This window comes from Notothenia rossii, assembly GCF_949606895.1.
Source record: "Notothenia rossii genome assembly, chromosome: 4".
NCBI classification, from domain to species: Eukaryota; Metazoa; Chordata; class Actinopteri; order Perciformes; family Nototheniidae; genus Notothenia; species Notothenia rossii.
The window spans coordinates 86,537,306-86,559,378 of NC_136902.1; the positions used below are offsets into that span (position 1 = coordinate 86,537,306).

The 22,073-nt window shown below is 41.9% G+C and overlaps 2 protein-coding genes across 3 annotated transcripts; one reads left to right on the forward strand and one right to left on the reverse strand.

The window, feature by feature from the left end:
- The first annotated feature begins 887 nt into the window (after positions 1 to 887).
- LOC307036007 (general transcription factor II-I repeat domain-containing protein 2A-like) lies at positions 888 to 5,651 on the forward strand. The gene is made up of 2 exons (XM_079675939.1): positions 888 to 4,342; positions 4,512 to 5,651. The coding sequence occupies exon 1, from the start codon at positions 2,498 to 2,500 to the stop codon at positions 4,334 to 4,336; it is 1,839 nt and encodes a 612-aa protein (XP_079532065.1). The 5' UTR covers positions 888 to 2,497; the 3' UTR covers positions 4,337 to 4,342; positions 4,512 to 5,651.
- A 3,107-nt stretch (positions 5,652 to 8,758) lies between these two features.
- LOC307036879 (uncharacterized protein) lies at positions 8,759 to 20,310 on the reverse strand. Of its 2 annotated transcripts, XM_079677487.1 has the most exons (9): positions 20,271 to 20,310; positions 18,557 to 18,639; positions 17,939 to 18,148; positions 16,833 to 16,962; positions 12,067 to 12,160; positions 11,586 to 11,716; positions 10,847 to 10,989; positions 9,599 to 9,796; positions 8,759 to 9,003 (listed from the first exon to the last, which is right to left on the reverse strand). In XM_079677487.1, exons 3-9 carry the CDS (start codon positions 17,947 to 17,949, stop codon positions 8,886 to 8,888), a joined length of 825 nt encoding a protein of 274 aa, XP_079533613.1. In that variant the 5' UTR covers positions 17,950 to 18,148; positions 18,557 to 18,639; positions 20,271 to 20,310; the 3' UTR covers positions 8,759 to 8,885. The 2 variants fall into 2 exon arrangements, with proteins under 2 accessions (XP_079533613.1, XP_079533614.1); XM_079677488.1 differs by lacking the exons at positions 18,557 to 18,639; positions 20,271 to 20,310 and having other exon boundaries at positions 17,939 to 18,379.
- Between the last annotated feature and the right edge of the window lie 1,763 nt (positions 20,311 to 22,073).

The following is a 22,073-nucleotide window of genomic DNA, read 5'->3' on the forward strand; positions in this document are numbered from 1 at the left end:
GACAATCTGCAAGAGAATTAGCTATATTTTGTTATTCTTAATGCTTGTCATTCACACGTTAAGAAAAGAAGTACCGATACATAGCAGAACAATTGTGGCGATGTTCAGCTTAATAAGCCTTGTTCAACATAATTTATTTAGCTAATACTACAGCAGGCGAACCAAGTCTGCGTTTCGCTGCATTCCTTGATCTCCAGTTATAACGACGGACTCCATCGCCCGGACCACATGGAGCCGCAGTGGGCTAGCTCCGGGACGCCGGCTGGAGCTAGCCCCCTGCGGCTCCGTTAGCTCCGGCGGCCACCACTGGGATAATTGGGTCCCCAATTAACATTTGCTCCCGTTTAGCATTATGGGCGTCATAACCATAGACTATAAAAGTCTTACCGAAGGCTGAATCATAAACTAAAATGTATATGTATGTATAAAGGGTTACGTCCTTAGCTGGCTAATAAGTAACAAGCTAAGCTACCAAGCGCACAAACACCTGCGAACGGGATTAACATAATATTATCATTTTAGACTTCTTGGAAGTTCTGTTAGTACATTCAAGCGCACAGCACAACATTTGAATTGTCTGGTATTTGTAACAATATTCCCTAAAAGGCACAATCACCACGAACACGGCTAAAGCTAAAGGGTCAAGCACAGTACTATGACTAACTAACGTTGTAGCCTCTATGGTTGTAGCCTAGTAGAGTGGACAAGTTGCTGTTATATGACAGTGAGGCATGTACATGTCCATCAAAGTGACCACGCACTAATGCAGGGGTTCTCAAAGTGCGGCCCGCGGGCCAATGGCGGCCCTCGGAAATGTTTCTGGCGGCCCGCGATAGTTAACCTGTTAAACCCCAATTAGGCCTACAGTAACAAATTTTTTTTTTTTTTTTTTTTTTTTTTTTAACAGACATTGCTCCAGATAACAAACCGTACATCAAAACATGTAACAACAAACAACTAAACAAAACGTAATGGGGGAGGGGGGGGGGATGCAAGGATGACTTCCTAAGACAGCTGATTGTGACATACACAGGACATTACATACACAATACATTATACATTACACAGGAGATGCCATATTGACAGGGTTAGATAGGAGAGCTGCGGACAGTGAACCGCAATCCTCCTGTCTCCCCTCAAAATCCCCCAGCAGAGAAGCTGCACGCTCCATGTTCAGTAGGTCCAGATACTCCCTCAGCCATGAGTCCCTAGTAAAGCAGGCTGGTTTGCGTTCCTTCCAGTTTAATAGGATGAGTCTTTTTGTGGCTAAACAGGCCAATGTCCAGAGCCGATCGGTAGTCCTTGCAGGATTGCCATCTGGCTTGAGACCCAGTAGACATGCAATGGGACATGTAGGGAAATTAACTTTTAAAGATTCAGACAATAAGGATATTACTTCTGACCAAAGTTTTTTTTACCGCTGGGCATTCCCAGAGTAGGTGCAACAATGTACCTCGCTTGCCACATTCATGCCAGCATAAATCTCTGTGTTTATTGTCCGTCTTGGATTTTGTAACAGGGGTGATGTAAGCTCTATTGAGAATTTTGAACTGTATGATCCTGAATCTTACACATTTAGAAGAGAACATAGCTGACTGCCAAATGGAGTTCCATTGCAAAGCAGACAGAGAGATATTCAAGGTATGCTCCCAGGACAGTTGGACAGGAGAATAGGTATTCGGGGCAGCCCTAGATAATAATTTATAAATGTTAGAGACCACACCTGATGATATGATTGCTTTCTTGAGGCGCTGGTCCTCTTCCATACATGAAGCAGGCATGGCTTATTTATTGATGGTCCATCAATCCATTTTTGTGCAAAAATCTGAGAAACTAAATGATAGCATTATGGTAGCCACCGGAGGCTAGCGCAGCTTCCGGTTCCTCTACGCGTCACTCTCACTCCTTATTTGGTAACCTGAATCTCGCAAATCTCGCAAATCTCGCGAGTTGCAGTTAAGCGGAAAATCTGTTGTAAGTTATCAGAAACGGGAGTTAGCTAGCGATTTTAGCTAGTCACTGTCTGTAGATAACCCAACTTTGTGTCCTCTGAGACTGAAGGAGATGTTGCATTGTTTTTGTTGCCTTCGTTGTAGTTTTATGTGTATTTTGGATTTAATTTAGGTTAACTTCCAGTTCCGTTTGCATGCTTTTATTTTGAAGGCGAGATAACGTGTTTGACAGGAAGTTGTGGTGGCATCGGAGACAACTTGACAGATAAAGTAGTGTCTGCTATGTAACGGCAGAGAAAGAGTGTGTGTGTTTGCGTGTGTGGTTAAGTATATGAACGCACACAAAAGTCCGGTTATACAATAATAAAACAACAAGCTGTCTCTCCCAACGTCCACACTCAGGCACACTGTTATTTCCACTGAATACCCCCAGCGCGAGCATCCCCAAACTCACTCCCTGATTGGATGCACGTCCCAAAGGCGGCAAAGTGTTCACGTGAACATCGGAAACAAAATTTGTTGGAAGTTTTCGTTGTGTAAGCGAGATGGAGGAGCCAGGGCCGTCGCGTAAAAAACGTTTTGTCAGTGAGGAGAAAAGGAAGTTCCAGGAGAAATGGAGCAATGCTTACTTCGTTTTACCTCAGGGGTCGGATAAAGTGATATGCCTCATCTGCAAGCAGGTGAATGCAATGCTCAAGGAGTATAACATAAAACGCCATTATGATACCAATCATAAAATGTATGACAAGTTCATGGGCAAGGAGCGCAGAACTAAACTTGAACAACTTCAAAGAGGTTTAACTGCCCAGCAGTCAGTTTTCACAAATCTTGCAAAATCCGGTGAAGCTGTAACACAGGCTAGCTATGTGGTAGCTCACGAAATTGCCAGGCGGAGCAAGCCGTTCAGTGATGGAGAATTCGTGCGAGACTGCATTTTGAAAGTGGCTGACATTGTATGCCCTGAACAAAAGTCAAAGTTCCGTGACATAAGTTTATCGAATGACACAGTGACACGACAAATCGAAGATCTGGCCAATGATCTCAAAGAGCAATTGGGACTACGTGTGGAAGGCCTAGGCAAGGGGTCCTTTTCTATAGCACTGGATGAGAGTACAGACATTTCTGATACTGCACAACTGCTGATTTTCATTCGAACGGTCACGGAGGACTTTGAAATAGGCGAGGAACTGCTAAGCATGGAGAGTATCAAAGACAGAACAAGGGGAATCGACATTTGTGATGCTGTGTGTCGTAGTCTCGATGCATACAATGTGGAGCTGACATCCATGTTCGGTGTCACAACAGATGGAGCGCCAGCCATGGTCGGGAGAAAGGCGGGCGCTGTCTCTTTGCTCAGCGACAAAGTGGCCAATAACGGAGGTGAGAACCTAATCAAATATCACTGCATAATTCACCAAGAAGCCCTTGCTGCTCATACGCTTGAAATGAAACATGTCATGGACATTGTTGTCAAGACAGTGAATTTCATAAAGTCCAGAGGTCTGAATCACCGTCAATTCAAAACTTTTTTGGTGCAATCAGAGGCTGAATTTGGTGACGTCATATACTTCACTGCTGTCAGGTGGCTGAGCAGAGGTGCCACACTGAAGCGTTTTTTTAATTTGAGGAAAGAAATCGCTGAGTTCATGCAATCAAAAGGACAAGATCTGCCACAGTTAAGTGACACTGAATGGCTTTGTGACCTAGCATTCCTTGTTGACCTGAACACTTTTCTCAGCGATCTCAATGTGAAGCTGCAGGGCCATGGGAAGCTCATTTCCACATTGTTTGAAAGCGTCAAAGCTTTCCAGCGAAAATTTCAACTAGTGCAGGGACAGCTCAGAGAGGGGGATCTAACCCATTTCCCCACCTGCAAGGTGCTCGCAGGTGAATGTGACGTTTTACATCACCTGTGTTCAGACAAGAACCACAACCTCATGGAAAAACTCCAAGAGGAATTCCACCACCGCTTCTCGGACTTCAGTGACCACGAGAAGTCATTCAACCTATTCCAAGATCCCTTCACATGTGCACCCGAAGAAGAGCCTGCAGAAATGCAGTTCGAGCTCATCGACCTGCAGGAGAGCTCTGAGGCCAGAGCAGCATATCGAGACAAGAATCTCATCGAGTTCTACAAAGGACTTTCCCCATCTACGTACCCTGCACTTCGCCAACATGCCATCAGAATGGCCTCTCTGTTCGGAAGCACATACATTTGTGAGAAAACCTTCTCCACCATGGCCATCAACAAATCCCAGCTGAGATCCAGGCTGACGGATGCCCATCTACATGCTGTCCTTCGTATAGCAACAACGGAGATGGAACCGGACATCAAAGGAATAGTAGCCAACAGACGACAGCACCATAAATCCCATTCAAAGTAGGAAAAGGTATGTTGATGACAGGCAATAATAGCCGATTTGTGTTACAAATACAACAACAATAATAATAACAATGATGATGATGAATACTGTGTTATTGTGGTCTTTGGTAAGCTTCTATTTTAAAAGTCTCTTTCTCTCCCTCCCCCCTCTCTGTCTCTCTGTATTTGTCTTGCAGAGACTATCCTGTGGTGCTTGAGTAGCTGGAATTGGTTCTGAAACAGGGCCCTGCTGATAAGATAGGAAATCCACAGCATATCACTAACTCCAGCGCAATACTCTCTGTGTGTGTGTGTGTGTGTGTGTGTGTGTGTGTGTGTGTGTGTGTGTGTGTGTGTGTGTGTGTGTGTGTGTGTGTGTGTGTGTGTGTGTGTGTGTGTGTGTGTGTGTGTGTGTGTGTGTGTGCAATAAAGAAAAGATTTGTTTTGGAATTTTGTGTTCCGTTTTTTCTTGGGCGGCCCTCAATCCAATATTGGGTACCTAAATTGGCCCTCACTCATCAAAACTTTGAGAACCCCTGCACTAATGTATGCAAAAACTTTAAGAGCTAATATAAATAAAAGGGTCGTGTTAGAAAACAATTCACTCACAGATTCATAATCATGAAGGTGGAATCTAACTATATCGATAATAATATTTATTGCATCCATGGGTAGAAACGTGTTTTTTTCTGCTGTAAAGTTGGGCATTTTAACATGGGGATCTATGGAAATTGCTCCTTTCTGCAGTCAGTCCCTAGCGGCCCATGTATGAACTGCAGTGTGTTGCACTTCCGTATTGGCGTCCCGGCTGTTCCCCAGAGTTTTCCGCCTGGTTTTCACATGTTTGACACATTTGCCTTTTTTTATTTGCATCTTTTCTGAAGCTGCATCGCGTTTCCCCTAATGTACGTTTTTTGGGCGGTTGTAGCGCGTTTGCACCTGTCGGCCACCGTAGAATGGCTTTTACCAACGATACCAACGAAGCGAGATAACAGGAGTTTTTTTCACTGGATATTTCTGCAAAACGCCAGCCAAAAATACATTTCTTATGTGCTGAAAGAGTCACACTGACATGTGCCTTTTATTCTTGGAAACCTCAACTAGATCTTTTAGTCATTTCACTATAGGAAAATCATTTCAACAGGATAGGAGAGATGAGAGATAAGCAATTGATTTACTGCCAACTCTTTTAGTCTGCTGTACAATGTATAAGGAAACAAATGCTGAACATTTTTAAACCAGTTATATTTGATACAAAAAAGTGTGATTTCATTGTGTTGAACCATGTCTGCCACCTGAATGTGTGAAATAAAGAGGTCAAATGATTTTAAAAGTCATTGAGATTTTGTTGTGTGATCTGAATCAGTCAGGTTTATTGACAAGTAGGTTTACTGTCTTCCTTTTCCCGTGCTTCAGTGTTGGGAACTGCAAGGTGAGCAGATTGTGTGTGAACTCGCTCACAGGGGAAATGAACCGACAAATCAGGATGAAATAAAAATCAAATGATAGTGGGTCGGCTGGGAGAGACAATTACCTCTAATGAACAACATTTGTCCCCGGCACACAGTCTCAATGAAATCATCCCTCCTCCTCTCAGACTCTGTTCCTGACACTCACGTCCTGTCAACACCCCTCTCTCCTTTCTCCATTTACCCCTTTCTCTTTCTTTGCTTCTTTGCCCCTGTCATCATCCCTCTGCTGTTGTTGATGTCTCGAGAGGGATGTGGAATGCTGCAGGAGTAACAGGTGTCTCAAGTCATTACTGAAGGCCGCAGAGACACACACACACACACACACACACACACACACACACACACACACACACACACACACACACACACACACACACACACACACACACACACACACACACACACACACACACGTACCATGTATACATTGCTTCAGGGGACATTGCATTGACTTACATGCATTTCCTGGAGACTTATCCTAACCTTAACCAAGTCTTCACCCTAAAATGAATGATTCCCAATTATTATGGGGACCTCCATTTTGTCCCCATAAGGGAAGCCAGACACATGACAGTGTAAACAGATGTAGGTCCCCATACGATAGTAATGCTAGGCCACACCCACACACACACACACACACACACACACACACACACACACACACACACACACACACACACACACACACACACACACACACACACACACACACACACACACACACACACACACACACACACACACACACACACACACACACACACACACACACACACACACACCCTCACCCCACACACACCCTCACCCCACACACACACACACACATTTTGAAAAGTGAAAAGCAATGCCAGCGAGATGATAACTGCTCCTCACTTTTTAGTCATCATTTCATGGGTAAATTACCAGGCATGAATCATGTTAAGCCCAGAGTCTATATTGAGACGCATGCCCACACGACTGCCACACATTTTAAAATATATTTTAAAATATCCTGTTTAACACCAGCGCAGGATTTACTGGAAAGCTCTGAGCTAAGGAAGTGCTTTTTTATTTTTCACCCATCATTTTTGGGAAGATCAACTCTCTCTCATTTATCTGGCACAGTGGTGGAGACAGTGGGGGAAAGTACATTGAACATTTAAGGTACTTGTACTTCAATTTGTATGTTGTTTCTCCACTGTGACATGTCTCCATGCTTTAATGTTCAGAAAGGTCTTTACTTTTCTCATACTGCCTGTGCTGCAGCACCTCTTTTCACCCTCTGTCTGAAACCAGAGCCCAGTCTGCTCTGATTGGTTAGCTGGTCGGCTCTGTTGTGATTGGTCAACCGCTAAGAGATGTCCTGTCCCTTATCACGTACAATGTTTTGGAGTGGAACTTTGGGATTTTATCCTTTGCAGACCATTGACATGCACAAACACCTATATTACACATTACAGGAAAGGGAAAAAACTGAAAGCATAATAGGGCCTCGTTAAGGTAAAATATCTGAGTATTTATTACATTACTGTTAGAAATTGGCCCTAAAGATAATCAAAACATTGTGACTCCTTCATTAAAAAAAAAAATCCTGTCCTGTGTGTTGTGAGCTCATTATATTGTCTCTCCGCAGCAGAAATGATCTCTCATTCCTCAGCTGCAGACTTCCCTCTATCTCCAGGCACACACACACACGCACGCACACACGCACACGCACACACACACACACGCACGCACGCACGCACGCACGCACGTACACACACACACACACACACACACACACACACACACACACACACACACACACACACACACACACACACACACACACACACACACACACACACACACACACACACACTTAAATGAGTCCCAATGAGGCGTGAAACTGTCTCTGATACCGGCTGCTTACATTTCTCTGCATCACTGCAAGGGAAAAGAAACCTAGTGCTCCAGTTCATGGACTGCTGCAAAGTAAATCAGGTGTAGCGACAATAGTTATGTATGAAAGTATGGATTTTTTCTTTAATCCAAAGCACTTTTCAGAGGGGGATTTACTGTAAGTCCTGCCAGTGTGAGTGCTCTGCAAGCAGCCGAGGATTAATCGGGATGTTTTGTGTGTGTGACCGGCTGGGTGATTGCCCAGTCACTCAGAGGCCATTATCCTCGGGGGGGTCTGGACACTAAATGTTTGATAAGGCTCTAAAGTGGATGACCGGTTTTTCTTTTCATGTTTTACGGATTTACACTGAAGACACCAATTAAAATCTAAGGTATCCATGGAGGAATAATAATTACTTTGGGTTCCTCAGGTACACTTTAATCTACATGAAATCGCTAATCTTATTTGAGTTACTTTTTCATCTCTCACATTATTTTTATTTTATTTATTTTCTTCTGTATTTTTTGCTATTTATTAATTTATATTATTTTTCATATGATTTTTCGTAATTTATTCATGTGTAAGTATATATATTATCATTTGAATTATTAATATTAATTATGATTATTTCATTTTTGATTTAATTATTATTTTAACGTGATTTTTCTATCATTTTTTGTCTTATTCCGTGTCATGTAAAGAATTGACAGGAAAATAACAAGCACACCTCTGTATTTAGTTTTTTGCAATGAAGGCATTATGTTGTTGACAACAAGGAAAATATCTTAGAATCCATACGATAGTGTACAAGACAATCTCGAAGAAAAATAAAGAAAGCTCTCGATGTGTTTGGTGCAGTCTGCAGCAGAACGAGTGTTGGCTCAGCAAAGTCCTGAGAGATGAGAATGAGTGGAGATGAGTCACGCAGCGATCTGATCATCCTTCCTCCACTTCCCCTCCATCAGAGCCAAAGTTCGTCACAACCATTCAATCTTTGTTCTGCTGCACCACATTCAGTTAAAAACAGAGCAGAAATAGAGCGAAACAGCTGCAAGACTTCATGACATGTTGTTTTTATTATCAAAATATGTGGATAGGATGTTTACAAATATCATGACCAAAGATAAATAATACTATGTATCATTGGTACTGCATATAAAAGGGTTTTGCATGGCAACTGTAGAGACACAATGTGTGTGTTGAAGAGTTCTTCTGAAGCCTGTTCATTGCTGCCAGGGTCATAAAATGTTGCACATCCTGGTGGTTTCTGGGAACTGTAGTCTGGTGGGCAGAGAGTCTTCTGGCAGCTTTGGGATCCCATCGAGGATCTCAAGCTTTGGCAAACAGAGGAAAACACTGCAAAGAGACAAGAAGCAGAATGAAGATCCGGACCATGGTGACATCACTATTTAAAACTCCCGCTTCTATTGGCTAGAGTTACAACACGTGATAGGCTAAGGGGCGGGACATCTCTAAGTGGTTGACAAATCACAACAGAGCTCGCCAGCTAACCAATCGGAGCAGACTAGGCTCTGGTTTCAGACGGAGGGTGAAAAGAGGTGCTGCAGCACAGGCAGTGTGAGAAAAATAAAGAGATTTTTGAACATTAAAGCATGGAGACATGTCACAGTCAACATGAAACCAAATATGACCATCACAGCCCCTTTAAATTACAACATTTTTCAGCTACAATCAGCTATTGTCTAAGAAATTAAAATCTTCTTACTCTCTGCTATAACACCAGATAAAAGGCCATCATTTCCAAGAAACCTCTCCCAATGTTTCCTCGTAACCACATATTTGTATCGCTTGCTATCCGGATTGCATCGATGAATCTCTTCGAAGGTCTTTGAAGACAAAGCCTTCTCTTTAACAACCTTTTACACCATCTCTAACTTTACTGCCCCTGCCCCCTCGTTTTGATCCACCTTCTTCATATTTGTCCGCTCACCGTGCACGGTAGTCCTGAGTGAAGGTCACGGGGTTGCGGCTCAGGTTGAGGGAGCGCAGCGGGCTGACCCCCAGAGCCCCCAGACCCCCCAGGGAGCTGATGGCGTTCTCAGACAGAGAGAGGTGCTCCACGGCGGGGAGCTTTGGCAGCTGACGCAGACACAGCAGGTGGTTACGCTGCAGGTTGAGCATTCTGCACCTGCAAGGAGGAAGCACAATGCGGTTATGGTATTACATTGCTTTATGAACAGACAGGCAGGTAAAAGTGGTTTAAAGGTCAAAGGTGGGTTCGGGTAACAGTAAAACAGGGAAATGTGTTGTCTGCTAAATGGATGAAGGAGAAGGATGAAAGGAATATAAAAACGTTAGAAAAGTGTCAAAATAACTATCATTTCACGGGAACACTAGGTAGAGGAATGGGAGAATGTGGTTCGGGATATTGCCAAATATTTGGAACAACTCTCAGAAACCTGCAGGTCCGCTGCAACTCTCACTCTCCAGACTGAAGACTTTTCTTTTAGCCGCTGCTTTTAATTGAACTATTCATATCTTAAACTGCACTGTAACTATTAATGTTTTATTATCTTTGCTTTTTAATGTTTCTAATGTGTTTTATGCTCTTAAAAGATGGGGTAGGTAATTCACTTCCCTCTCGTTCACAAACTTATCTCGTGCATCATTGGTCATGTGCGCGTTCATGTGTGTTGGAGGAGGGGCTCTCTAAGGAAGTTTGAAGGAAGGGGCACATTTTTTCTGGCTGTGTATTTTCAAATTCTAGCGCACTCGAGCTGGTTTCTCCAAAATTACATACCCCACCTTTAACTGTCCTAAAAGTCCTAAAAGACAGGAAGTCTTACCTACCTACCTTTAATGTCTTTCATTTGTGTAAAACACTTTGAATTGCCTTGTGTAGAAAAGTTCTATATAAATAAACTTGCCTTGCCTTACTTAATTGGCAAAATATCAGAAACACCACATGAAGAAATATTAAATTATTAATCTGAAAGTCAGCCATAGTGTATATATTGAAAGAGTTTTCCAATCACTACATTTAAGGGAAATGGGGAACTGCACAAATAAAAAAATGACAACTTAGTTATGTAAAGTGGCAAAGACAGAAGGACATGGAGACTAAATGTTACAGATACATGTAAGTGTCCTTGTCCAAAATAAACAGCTTTCCGATCAGATTACAGCAGTTATATTGAGAAGAGCTAAACTGGTGCACTTTGGGTAGTGTAGTTTCTACCTTGGCAGACGTACAGAACTCAGGTTGGTGAGGGAGTTGTCAACCAGTTGTAGGTTCTCCACACGGATCAACCGGCGGAGGATCCGGAGGAAATTCTCTTTTTGGAACGGGTCACCCAAGCCCTGGTAGGACAGATTTAACTCCTGAGGGGAGAGACAGGTAGAGAACGTTTTCATCTGCCTCTGTCATGATTTTAATTATATATTACGTTTTACCTCCAATAGTATATAACGCCACATTTTCACTCATTCTATATTCCTGATTAACAGATTGTAATGTCTTTCAACAGGTTCCGCAAACATATGATATTTGGTATCAGATGCTTCCTGGTATCTGTTTCTGCTCATCTAGTAAACGGTCTTCTTGTAAAACAATCCGGTTGTAGACGTTGTCTCTCATCACATATCCAACATTGGATCTCAAGTTGCTAATCGGCCATTAAACTACTGACCAGCGAAATGAAAAGGAAGTCTAGGACTGGACATGTGTTCGCTACATCTGAACAAAGAAGCATTGTTACCTGCACCAAGAGGAGAATGATAGCCAATGGGCTACTAGATAGTTAAAATGTAACTTGATAACATTCGTTTTGTTTTTCCCATGGATTGTCTTAACCCTTGGTAAAACATAACTTCCTATCCATCTTTGTGGCACGCACGCACGCACGCACGCACGCACGCACGCACGCACGCACGCACGCACGCACACACACACACACACACACAGCTTCCTGACTTACCAGACAGTTCTCCCAGTTCTCTTGCAGTCTATCCTCCCATCGTTGTCCTTCCTCCTCCCTCCTCCTTCTCCCCCCTCTCTCCAAACAGAGGTCATCCCCCTCTCTTTGGAACAGCTCCTCATCTGATGGCCCTTTAATGATGACACAGTAGTCAATTAAACAAGTAATGTCAACAATGTTTACATGTTTATTCTGAATGTAGTTTAAAGGTCTGTGGCTTCCAATGAATGGCTGAATAGTTCCTGTTTTTTTTTACACTTGCACAAACTAAATATAATTGTACAAGTTCATTCTCTCAAACTTAGAAACCATATTGCAGAACTGCGTGAGTTAGAAAACTGTAATCTCTTATTGTTATTTTATTACATTATTATTCTGTCTCTTTGAATCCAAAGTGACTGCAGCAAAAAGAGCAAACTTCTAGTGGATATTCTCTACGATCAAAGTGCAAAGGTAGGGGTTTTCTCAGAGTGACCCAGACCTTCTCTGACCCTGGGGCAGGTCAGCTGGTCGCCCGTTACATCACACTGCTCCAGGCGATGCCAAGACAAGAAGCGGAAACGACTCGAGGGAAGCTGAAAAAGAAGAAGAGAGCAGGGTGAGCTTTGTGGTCACTCACAGGGCAAATGAGTGGCAACAGGGTGTTCAGTTTTCAAATAATAGTCATTTCCCGTTATAAATAAGGAAGCAAAACGTACCCAGGCAAATACAGAACGGTATCGTATGTGCTCTTTCAAATAAGATAAATAATGATACGTGACATTTTTTGTATGTATGGTGATAGCAGGTCACAGGTGGAGATGTGTGGTATAGAAAAGTGTAACCAAGAGACGCATTCACACCGCAGTACTTTTCCCACAAAGGTTCATCAGAACTTAGTTCATGAAAACTCTTTAGTTCTCATGAACTAAGTTCAGATCGCATTCACACCGGATGAAATCCCTGGGGGAGGATTAGGCAAATGAAGCCACTGACGTCACTTCTTCTTCTTCTGCTTTGGGTTTACTGGCAGGCCGCAAACAACTTCACGGCGTGTACTGCCACCCGAAGTCCCCGGCCGGAAGTCCCCGGAGTTGGGGGACTGGCTTCAGTAGAAGCTGCTGGGACTCCCAGCAGCTTCTACTGAAGCCTTCCGAGTAAATCGCCAGAACGCCGACACCTCCTCATCTCCACCGCTCCCATATTTTCTTTTGTGCTGCCATAAATTAGTCTCTCTGCGTTTGTGTGCTGGGCTAATGCTAATGCTAAAAATGCTAATGCGAGGATAATAAAATGGTGGCTTCAAAAAACTTTTTGGGAGTTTTACGGGGCGTGGTTTGCATTCCGCCCAGCCAATCAGACATAGGAAGCTTTTTCCTAAGTACCTGCTCTCTCACCAAAGGGGTTAAAAAAGGTTCTCATTAACTAATTTTAGTTCCGGCTCTTTTTGGTGTGAACGCGACATTTCGGAACGATATCGGAACCAAAGTGGGAAAAATACTGCGGTGTGAACGCGGCTATGGTTCCTAACTGTCACTCAACTCTTTAAAAAGGGGCCCCATTATGCTTTATGGGGTGTTCCTTTTCCTGTAGTGTTGGATAGGTTTTAGTGCATGTAAATGGTCTGCAAAAGCTAAAATCCCTGTGTTCTCTCCATAGGGAGTTTCTCTCCCACACTCCCCCCCCCTGCCTGAAACGCCTCCATTGGACTCCTTTATTTACTTCCGGAACATAGTGACATCACCATGTAACACACATTTCTATTGGCTAGCGCTCCAACACATTGTACGTGCTAATGAGAACATCTCTAAGAGGTTGACCAGCCACAACAGAGTCAGCCAGCTAACCAATCAGAGCAGACTGGGCTCTGGTTTCAGACAGAGGGTGAAAAGAGGTGCTGCAGCACAGGCAGTATGAGAAAAATAAAGAGCTTTTTGAACATTAAAGCATGGAAACATGTCCAAGTAGAGGAACAACATACTAATATGAACCGTTGTATAATATGTCTTTTTAAAGTTAATGAATGCAATGAGTTCAACTATTAAAGGCTGTATAATATGATGCACAACTCAGCATAAACAAAGCCCTCTGTACCGTTCAGTGTAATGCCGAAGACACCAGTGATTGCGAGTAGAGGACACACACTAAAGCTTAATCTACCGCAGCTTCCATTAGGGCCGGCTTAAACTCTCTTCCCTCGGCGCGCAGTTGGCGTGAAGCTTAAATCAATGGGTTATTTCTTAGACCATTAACCAATACTGCTTTACGTGTTAACGAGGTGAAGATTTTACTCAAACTCCTTCAGGTTTGCTGATGCTTAACAAGAAGTAATAATGTTTTATCATCTGATGATGGCAGCCTCCGACTTCTTACACCCCTTATCTTTCATATCTGTACACACCAGTACAGATCTTTCTACCAATGCAGTATTTCAGGTATCACATCACACTGTACGATCAAATAGCAAATCCAAGTGAGATCTTAATTAAATTAATTGAGCAAGTGAATCTACTCTTTGCTTGTCCTAAAACATTTAATTGTTTAAATGGTGAAGTTTTACTTCAGTGGGATGCAGGAACTCTTATCCCGACATGACCTTTTCAACCCCCTATACACTCATCTCATTCGACCTTACTGTGTCTGTAACTTTAAACCTTCCTCTGTTCCTCTAGACACAGGAGTGATCCGCAAACAGCCCCAGGTCACCAGCTCATTTTTGACTAGCATAAGTATAAAATACTAATATCATGATGAGCTTGATGAGCAGAACATGTGGATTCAGGATTTGTAGTTAATTTGTTGATTGGAATTCTTTCAGACGAGATAATATGGTAAAGTGTTCAGGTGCAAGGCAAAAACTGTCAACTGATAATGAGACCACCTTAATTTGTTATCATTGCACCTGATGACAAGCAAACATTGAAGCCTTTTTGGTGCGATGCCCCAGATTATAGCTTGAGGGAGCCTCAGAACCAACGCCCAATTAAATACAAATGTAAAAACATTTAAAGTTGAACAGCCCCCCCTCGCACTTCTACGTGAGTCGGGGTTACAGGCAGGTGACCTTAAGCTCATCAGAGAGAAACCAAACCTTCCACTTGGCATGAGTGATTTGAGTGGTCAGAGCTAAAGAGTAGGGGAGAAACAAACCATCGAAAATGAAATAGAAACTCGCATGGTGCTACGATACCACACAAAAGGGTCTATGACAAACAGTTCATGACTTATGAAAGGGGTGTTGTAACAGTGTAGGGGGGGGGGGTAAACCTATCATCGGCCTCTAGATGTTTTCATGGCTGGAACAACATCAACCACATGTAATTGGTGACAATAGACCAAAGGCTGATGGCGTTATACAATTTTTTAAACATTTTGTATAATGGCCAAAATGGCAGCCTAGCCACAGCAAAGTCTTTTCATTAAAAAATTCACGATTTTGATTAATGTTCATGCTCAAGGTCTTGTGATCGTCCTGACCAAATTTGAAGTCAAACAGACGAATTATGCAGGAAGAATTCATGAATTTAAATATTTACAAAATGGAGCGTGCAGGCACTATTTTACTGTGAGTCAAGGATACATCCTTCACAAATAACCGATGCATGTGTTCACTTGAGCGGTTTCTTTTTCATATATATAGGTTTCAGAATCAATCTCAACTAGAAAAGTTAAAACAGCAAGAAAGTCTCAGGGGGGCTAAAGTCCAGAGTATCTTTCTGACAATATCTGCTGACAAGAAGCTTGCATATAATGGAGGAAGAAAAAGATCAGCAGTTCTCTGCCTCTTTTGAACCCTCTAGAAAAGGCGTTGTCACACCCTGATTGGTCGAGAGGGGAAATGCCCCAAGCTGCTCTCACTTCTTAATTAACAGCCAGTCCAAACACCCTGTGCAACAGGTGATCTGAATAACCTCCAATCAACTCAGGGGAATTGTGACATTCAGCTCACATTTGGAAACAAGAAAAATGACAACAAGTATCAAGGAATGGGGACTGCCGCACATTATGTACACAAGCAATACAAATATCCCAACTGTGGCGGCTCAATCCCCAGTTACGTTTGACTCGCCGAGATGCTAAACATGGCTATAAACTGTGACGCGTTTTTGAAGAGAAAGTCCATACTGAAGCAAGATAGTTTTAGGATATTTAATAAACAAAATCATAACATAGTAACTATGGACCATAATTAGTTGACAGTTTTTTGAACTTTTCTATAAGCCTTAAATAAAGTCTGTGGTTAACAAAAGCTGAAAAATGTTTAACGCTTTGCTCTGCGACATAAAAAACGTCAGTAAATACTCTGGTAAATGGCTGAAGCTTGTATGTCTCATAAAAAGGGCGGTTGACAAGTGTCTAAATGAGACTTCTAAACTTAAATTACATTAAAACATTAACATGCTGTTAAATGTAACAAAAACGTTTAAAAAAGCACCTAGAGTATATTCAGCTCCACATGGGAGGGTTAGGTAGATGCCAGCTTTCATCTCTCTTCATTAAAATAGTCAAGAGGGTAACAAATAAATCTAGGCGAGAGGCCAGTGCCCTGAGGGGTAAAATGGAGAGAGCTTGGAACAGACAGAGAATATTAGGATCAGTTCAGAGAGGGACGAAGAGGAGAGGGATGAAGAGGAGAGGGAGGAAGAGGAGAGGGAGGAAGGCTGGAATGGAAAGATTAGGAGATGAGAAAAGGAGGTGGAAGAGGGAGGTGTAAAAAGATGGAAGAAGCAAAGCTAAAGAACGTGTAGAAAAAAAGCCTTTAGGAGAGCCGCAATGGAAAACTGGCTTAATGCGTATGTATGCATGTGTGTGTGTGCGTGTGTGTGTGTGTGTGTGTGTGTGTGTGTGTCTGTGTGTGTGTGTGTTTGTGTGTGTGTGCGTGTGCGTGTGCGTGTGCGTGTGTGTGTGTGTGTGTGTGTGTGTGTGTGTGTGTGTATGTGTGTGTGTGTGTGTGTGTGTGTGTGTGTGTGTGTGTGTGTGTGTGTGTGTGTGTGTGTGTGTTTAGGTAATTATCTCTGTTTGGGGATGTACTTCTGTTTACCCAATCACAACATGGGGACCTCTGCCGCTTTACAGACAACTAATCAGTCATTTTAAAAGTGCCTGTGAAGTGTTTTGCTTTGGCCCGTGTGTGTGTGCGTGCGTGTGTGTGTGTGTGTGTGTGTGTGTGTGTGTGTGTGTGTGTGTGTGTATGTGTGTGTGTGTGTGTGTGTGTGTGTGTGTGTGTGTGTGTGTGTGTGTGTGTGTGTGTGTGTGTGTGCCTCTTACAGGGGTAGCTACAAGTCCAGAATCGGGACTCTGGTCCACAGAGAGAGGTGTTCGTGTAACCCGGAAGTCGGAGCACTGGGAGGAGTGGGATTTGGGAAAACTGCCAGTGAGCGTGTTCACACCTGAAGAACTGAGACACAAACACAAAGACGGGGTCACTCGGGACATTTTCACATCTTTTGGCATCTGTCTTTGTCGTAATGTAAGCCCTGCTGTGCGCTGAAACCCTGACCACCGGCCGAGTGGGTAGAGTTACGGAGAACTGGGCCTGACAATGCAGATTAGGACACGTTGCCACGACAGCGGCAGACACCTGAGCAGGTGCTGTAAACCCATAATAGCACCTGTATGTAGGGGATGGCCGGACCAGGGTGCCTCTTTAATTGGTGCTGCTTGTAGAGTAATGAAATGTATTTGACCTCTCTTGGTAATGTATTATTTGCAATGCTAAGTGACTAGGCCTACGTTTAATAAGTATGTCATTTTAAAAATAAATGAAGGGCTATTAGACCTAGAATTTACTATGTATGTATATCTATAAAGTGACCTTTTGAAGGGGTGTCATTTTGAAGTAAAAATAACACATCTTTCGTAACTTAATTAAATAGCCAAAGATAAACGACTCAATAAATGAACTCTCTGCCGGTAAATGTATTAAAAAGGTAATATATGAAAATACATTTAGTCAAAATGTATGGTAAATATTTTTCTAAAATGTTTTCTTTTAAAAAGGATTGAATAAATATAGGACTGAAAAAATAAATAATTGAATGCCTCATATGATAAATAAATAAATAAATACACAAACAGAAATACATCAATAAATACATAAAGAAATAATTAAATAAAAGGAAAATGAAAGAAATACGAAAGTAAACAAAAAGGCGAATACATGGTAATAAATTACATCTAAATAAAACTAACAATATATGTCACTTTATATTGATTACATAATGCCTGCACTTAAGAACATATTAACGTATTCATCGAGTCATTTATTAATTGATTTTCTTCCTCCTATCTCTGGTCCCTTCAACCTGATGTAAAGTAATTAAACTGGCAAACGCCCCACACTATCAGTGAACATGATATACCTGGAGTCTTACCTTTCTGACATGTCCCAATCTTCTGGAGGTGAATTCTCCCGGGCTTCTCTAACGCATGGAGAGCGGCTCGCTGTGGCTCGTCAGAGCAGCAGCTGTTTCCCATGGAGCCGCGGTCAGTGTTCACAGAGAGAGAAAGACTGTCCGTCCTGTCTGCTGCCGCTCGCTCCACAGACTGACACCAGAGCGGCAGGTGAGACGGCTGCTGGTTGCCTGGCAACAGTGTTCAGTTGTATAACAATATAGGACAACAAATGAATATTCAATTCGTTAATGACCTGTGAAAGCTCAATTACTTGACAAGAGAGATAACACTTCTTGTAAGAACCAAAAAAAGTAAAGTCAATTATATTTGTTAAAAGTAGTTTTTTTGGTTTAATTGTAATCTGGGTATCAGTCACATTTACATGGACTTATTACAATCTTGTTCTTCAGCTTCTACCATTTTTCAATTTGGTCCTCTAATTCTTATCATACTAACTTGTTTTTATTTTAATTGTATTTATTCCATTATTTTTTGTAACTTAGATCTTCAAATAAAGTTTTCTAAATGTATGCATCAGTAAACTTCCATACAATGATGAATAAAAAACGGAGTGATACACCAAAATACTTCCTTACTTTACTTCAATATACATTTTTCTGTGAATGACATCTGTATGGAAGACTTCAGCCTCCTGGTGGCTGTGGCAAGTCTAAACTGACTGCGGAAACGAAGGGATAGTGGGAAACAATGCTAATCATTACTCAAGTCCAGTTTTATTTAATTAAAAGCACAGAGGTGCAAAACAATACATTTTAGAGTATTATTGACGCATTAATGCTTCAGCAGATCAAGAATGACTTAATACACTATATGGTAGTTGTATGCAGGCTTTGGGAAGGATTACATGTAACAGAATTACGTAATCAGGATTCAAACAATAAATCTTAAGGTTACCCTCACAACCCCGCCTGGTCTATTTTCTGAAGGGTTATTCAGATGTATTAGTAGCAAAGAATGAAGACACAAGCCTTAGCTATCAGCTGCTGAAAGTAATTTGTATCATATCTTCCTCCACCCACGGGCTGTCGTTTCTCATCATTGTGTCTAAGATATTGCAGCACTAAGACACACTGAAGAGTTGTAAAAGCTATTCGATTTTTCAAAGAGGTAAATGAAAACCTCTGGTACTGCAGGGGACTGTGCGAACGATTTCCTCTGACAGTACACTTGTGTTTCATCACACATATTGCTTTTGCAAGCTATTCAAAGACAGAGTTATTATTTTAGCAGGAGTCATACAGTCTGCTTTTGCTGTTTAGCAGTTAAAGGATTCCCCTTCATGTGGTCTTGTTTCATCTCGTATGGAAGCCATCTCATAGATAATTAACGTTCCTAAAACGTCGACTGAAGATAAGGATGTCACATCAAAGCATCTTTTTGTGTTTTTTTTTCGTGTTTATCACAAACTAAAAACACTCATATGATGACGGGGAACATTTGTTAGGGATGCATTAATCCCGTTTTATTTTCCTAACCACTTACTATATATTACTGTGCCAGTTTCATTCAGACAGCAATACATGTATTCGTTGTGCAGTTGTACTTATTCCCCAGATTTAAGCATATAGGCCTGAAGCCTCAAAACTACTGGGCAGATACTATATGGCTCCATAGCTCACGATGCTATCAACACCCGGGTTTCCATAGCTCACGATGATAATAATAATAATGAAATCCACCCTATTCAATTATAACAAAATGCCTATCTAAACCATCTGTTAAAAGTACAAACTGGAGTTCTGTTCAAACAATGGCCAACATAATAAATACAATTCAAAACACTTCACATTGTCTCGTTTGTACCCTGGGGACAGTAAGCAAACCTGTTTAAGAGAAGAATATTCCTGGAGGGTTTATATGAGGAAAGTAGGTCAGAAAAGTGTGTAATGTGTTCAGCTGTTCAACATGGGGCTGAGGATGAGTGCTTTCTAGTAGAGAATTTTACTGTAGTCCAACCCAATTAAGATATAATGCGCAGTTTACTTTTTTTTCTCCAGATATGTATCCTATATTTTAAAGGTGATACATATGAGATATATTGACCACCACCAATGATATGGCTGTTAAAATTGAGATCTGAATGTGGGCTTTCCTCGACTTAAGAAATGTTAGCAGACTAAAACACTCATACGATTTTGTCTCATGATCTACTACAGGGGTCGGGAGCCCCTGGCACGCGGCACCGTAACCAGTGGCACACTAGGAATAAGTGGAATAAGTATGCAAAGTATTTAAATTGTATTTTCGGATCCTGAACGAGACCGCCGCCAGTGCGCGTCTCCACGTTACCTGCAGAAGGAAGCCATGCACGCAAAGCAGCCCCGCTCTCTTTACTCCAGGCGACTTTCTGCCGCTTTCCTCCGTGGTGCAGTGCTGATCGTTTTACCACGGAAAAGGAAAGCACTTCACTAATTGCATTAGGCCTACCCATAATGAGCCTTACAAATGCCGCAGTTTTTGCGTGGCTGTGTATTTAGCTGAAAGCCCAGTGGCGATCTGCTCATCTCTCTTCGAAATAATATGCTACAAAGGGGCGGACTGGCCATCTGTGTGTTGAAATTTCCTGTCGGCTCCCAGACCGTATCGAGGAGGGCAGAATCAACAAGCTTCAGGTTCAATGACCCACTTTAGCTTAAATGACTGGAGAGAGGCGAGCTCTTCTTGGGAGGCCGTTGCATTTATTTAGCTGTTCTTCTGTTTCACAAAATACATCACAGACCTCTGTTTTTCTGCTTCTTCGTTTCACTTCCAGAAACATACACACGTTCCCTCACTGTCGCTCTACCATCCACAAACACACATGCACAAGCCACACCCCTCTCTCTCTCTCTTAAAGGGACAGCGATCTCATCTCACTCTGCATGACCCTAATATCATAACATGTGTGCTCTGGAGAATCACAGAACGGACGATCTTCCTTATTATTATGCCGTTTAAACCAATTATTTAAATCTGTTTGTTAAATTCGGCATCAGGTCCACACACTGCTTCCAGCGAGGCTCCCCCCCCCCCGTTGATAATTCTCGATCGTTGGCACGCTGATAATAATTTTTTTTTAAAATGGCACTTCATATCAAAAAGGTTGCCGACCCCTGATCTACTACATGATTCATTCTCCAGGACAGAATGTTACTTTAATAGACAGATTTAAAATAAATGTACGTTAAGATAATGCCGACTGGATCAACAGAGTCAACATGCAGGTCTCTCTTTTCCTCGGTCACCGTATATCCTTGCCTTGCTTAGCGATATGATCTGTTACCTTATGTGTGTGTGTGTGTGTGTGTGTGTGTGTGTGTGTGTGTGTGTGTGTGTGTGTATTACATGTAGGCGATGCCACAGGCCTGAAACCACTCCAAGGTGACTTGGCAGGACATTGGGAAGCAGGCAGCCAACTTCTGCTCTCAGGTTGGCAGTTTAACAATAACAGCCAACCTTGGGGCATTATATAAAACCCATTATAAAACGGACAAGTCAAATCAAGCAATCTGATTGGTTCTTAGCCGTGATATACTGAGCGTATACCACGGGTAGAATTGTAAGTTACTTTTCACAACAAGTCAGTATCCCTCCGCGCCTGAGAAAAACAGTATACAGTTGGGCTGAAAAGCAAACTGATTGCAGTTTGCAGTTCGCTTCGCGTCGGGCCGAACCACGCCCCTTAGCTGTGATATAATGAGCATATACCACGGCCTGTCGTGAGCTATTGCTTAATTATATTCAGGCAGGCATATTGACTCTGTTGATCCATATATATATATATATATATATATATATATATATATATATATATATATATATATAACAGGATATATAAACCCCAGAAGCGTTGCATGTTTTTCAGTCTCATCTAATTCTTCATTTTAAAGAACCTAAAAGTTGTATTATTAGCTGTTGGCATTCAGTTTAATATTGTCTTTTTGAGATTCATTTTTGATATATTATTATTTGTATTATTATCATTGTTTTTATCATAAAGTTTGATCAGTCAATGGAGGGCTTTGAAAAAAAAAGTATTATTATGTCAGTCTTTTTTTTTTAACCCTAACCCTGCCTCTCTAATTCAGTTTAATTTGTACATTGTCTATGAAT

Bases quoted from the DNA above. Each gene is read 5' to 3' on its own strand.
- LOC307036007 (XM_079675939.1), top strand. From the start codon at position 2,498: ATGGAGGAGCCAGGGCCGTCGCGTAAAAAACGTTTTGTCAGTGAGGAG.
- LOC307036879 (XM_079677487.1), bottom strand. The intron at 11,717-12,066 runs GTCTGGGTCACT...TCATCATTAAAG, and splicing joins CTGCCCCAGGGTCAGAGAAG to GGCCATCAGATGAGGAGCTG. The intron at 9,797-10,846 runs GTAGAAACTACA...TCCTCCTTGCAG, and splicing joins AGTTCTGTACGTCTGCCAAG to GTGCAGAATGCTCAACCTGC.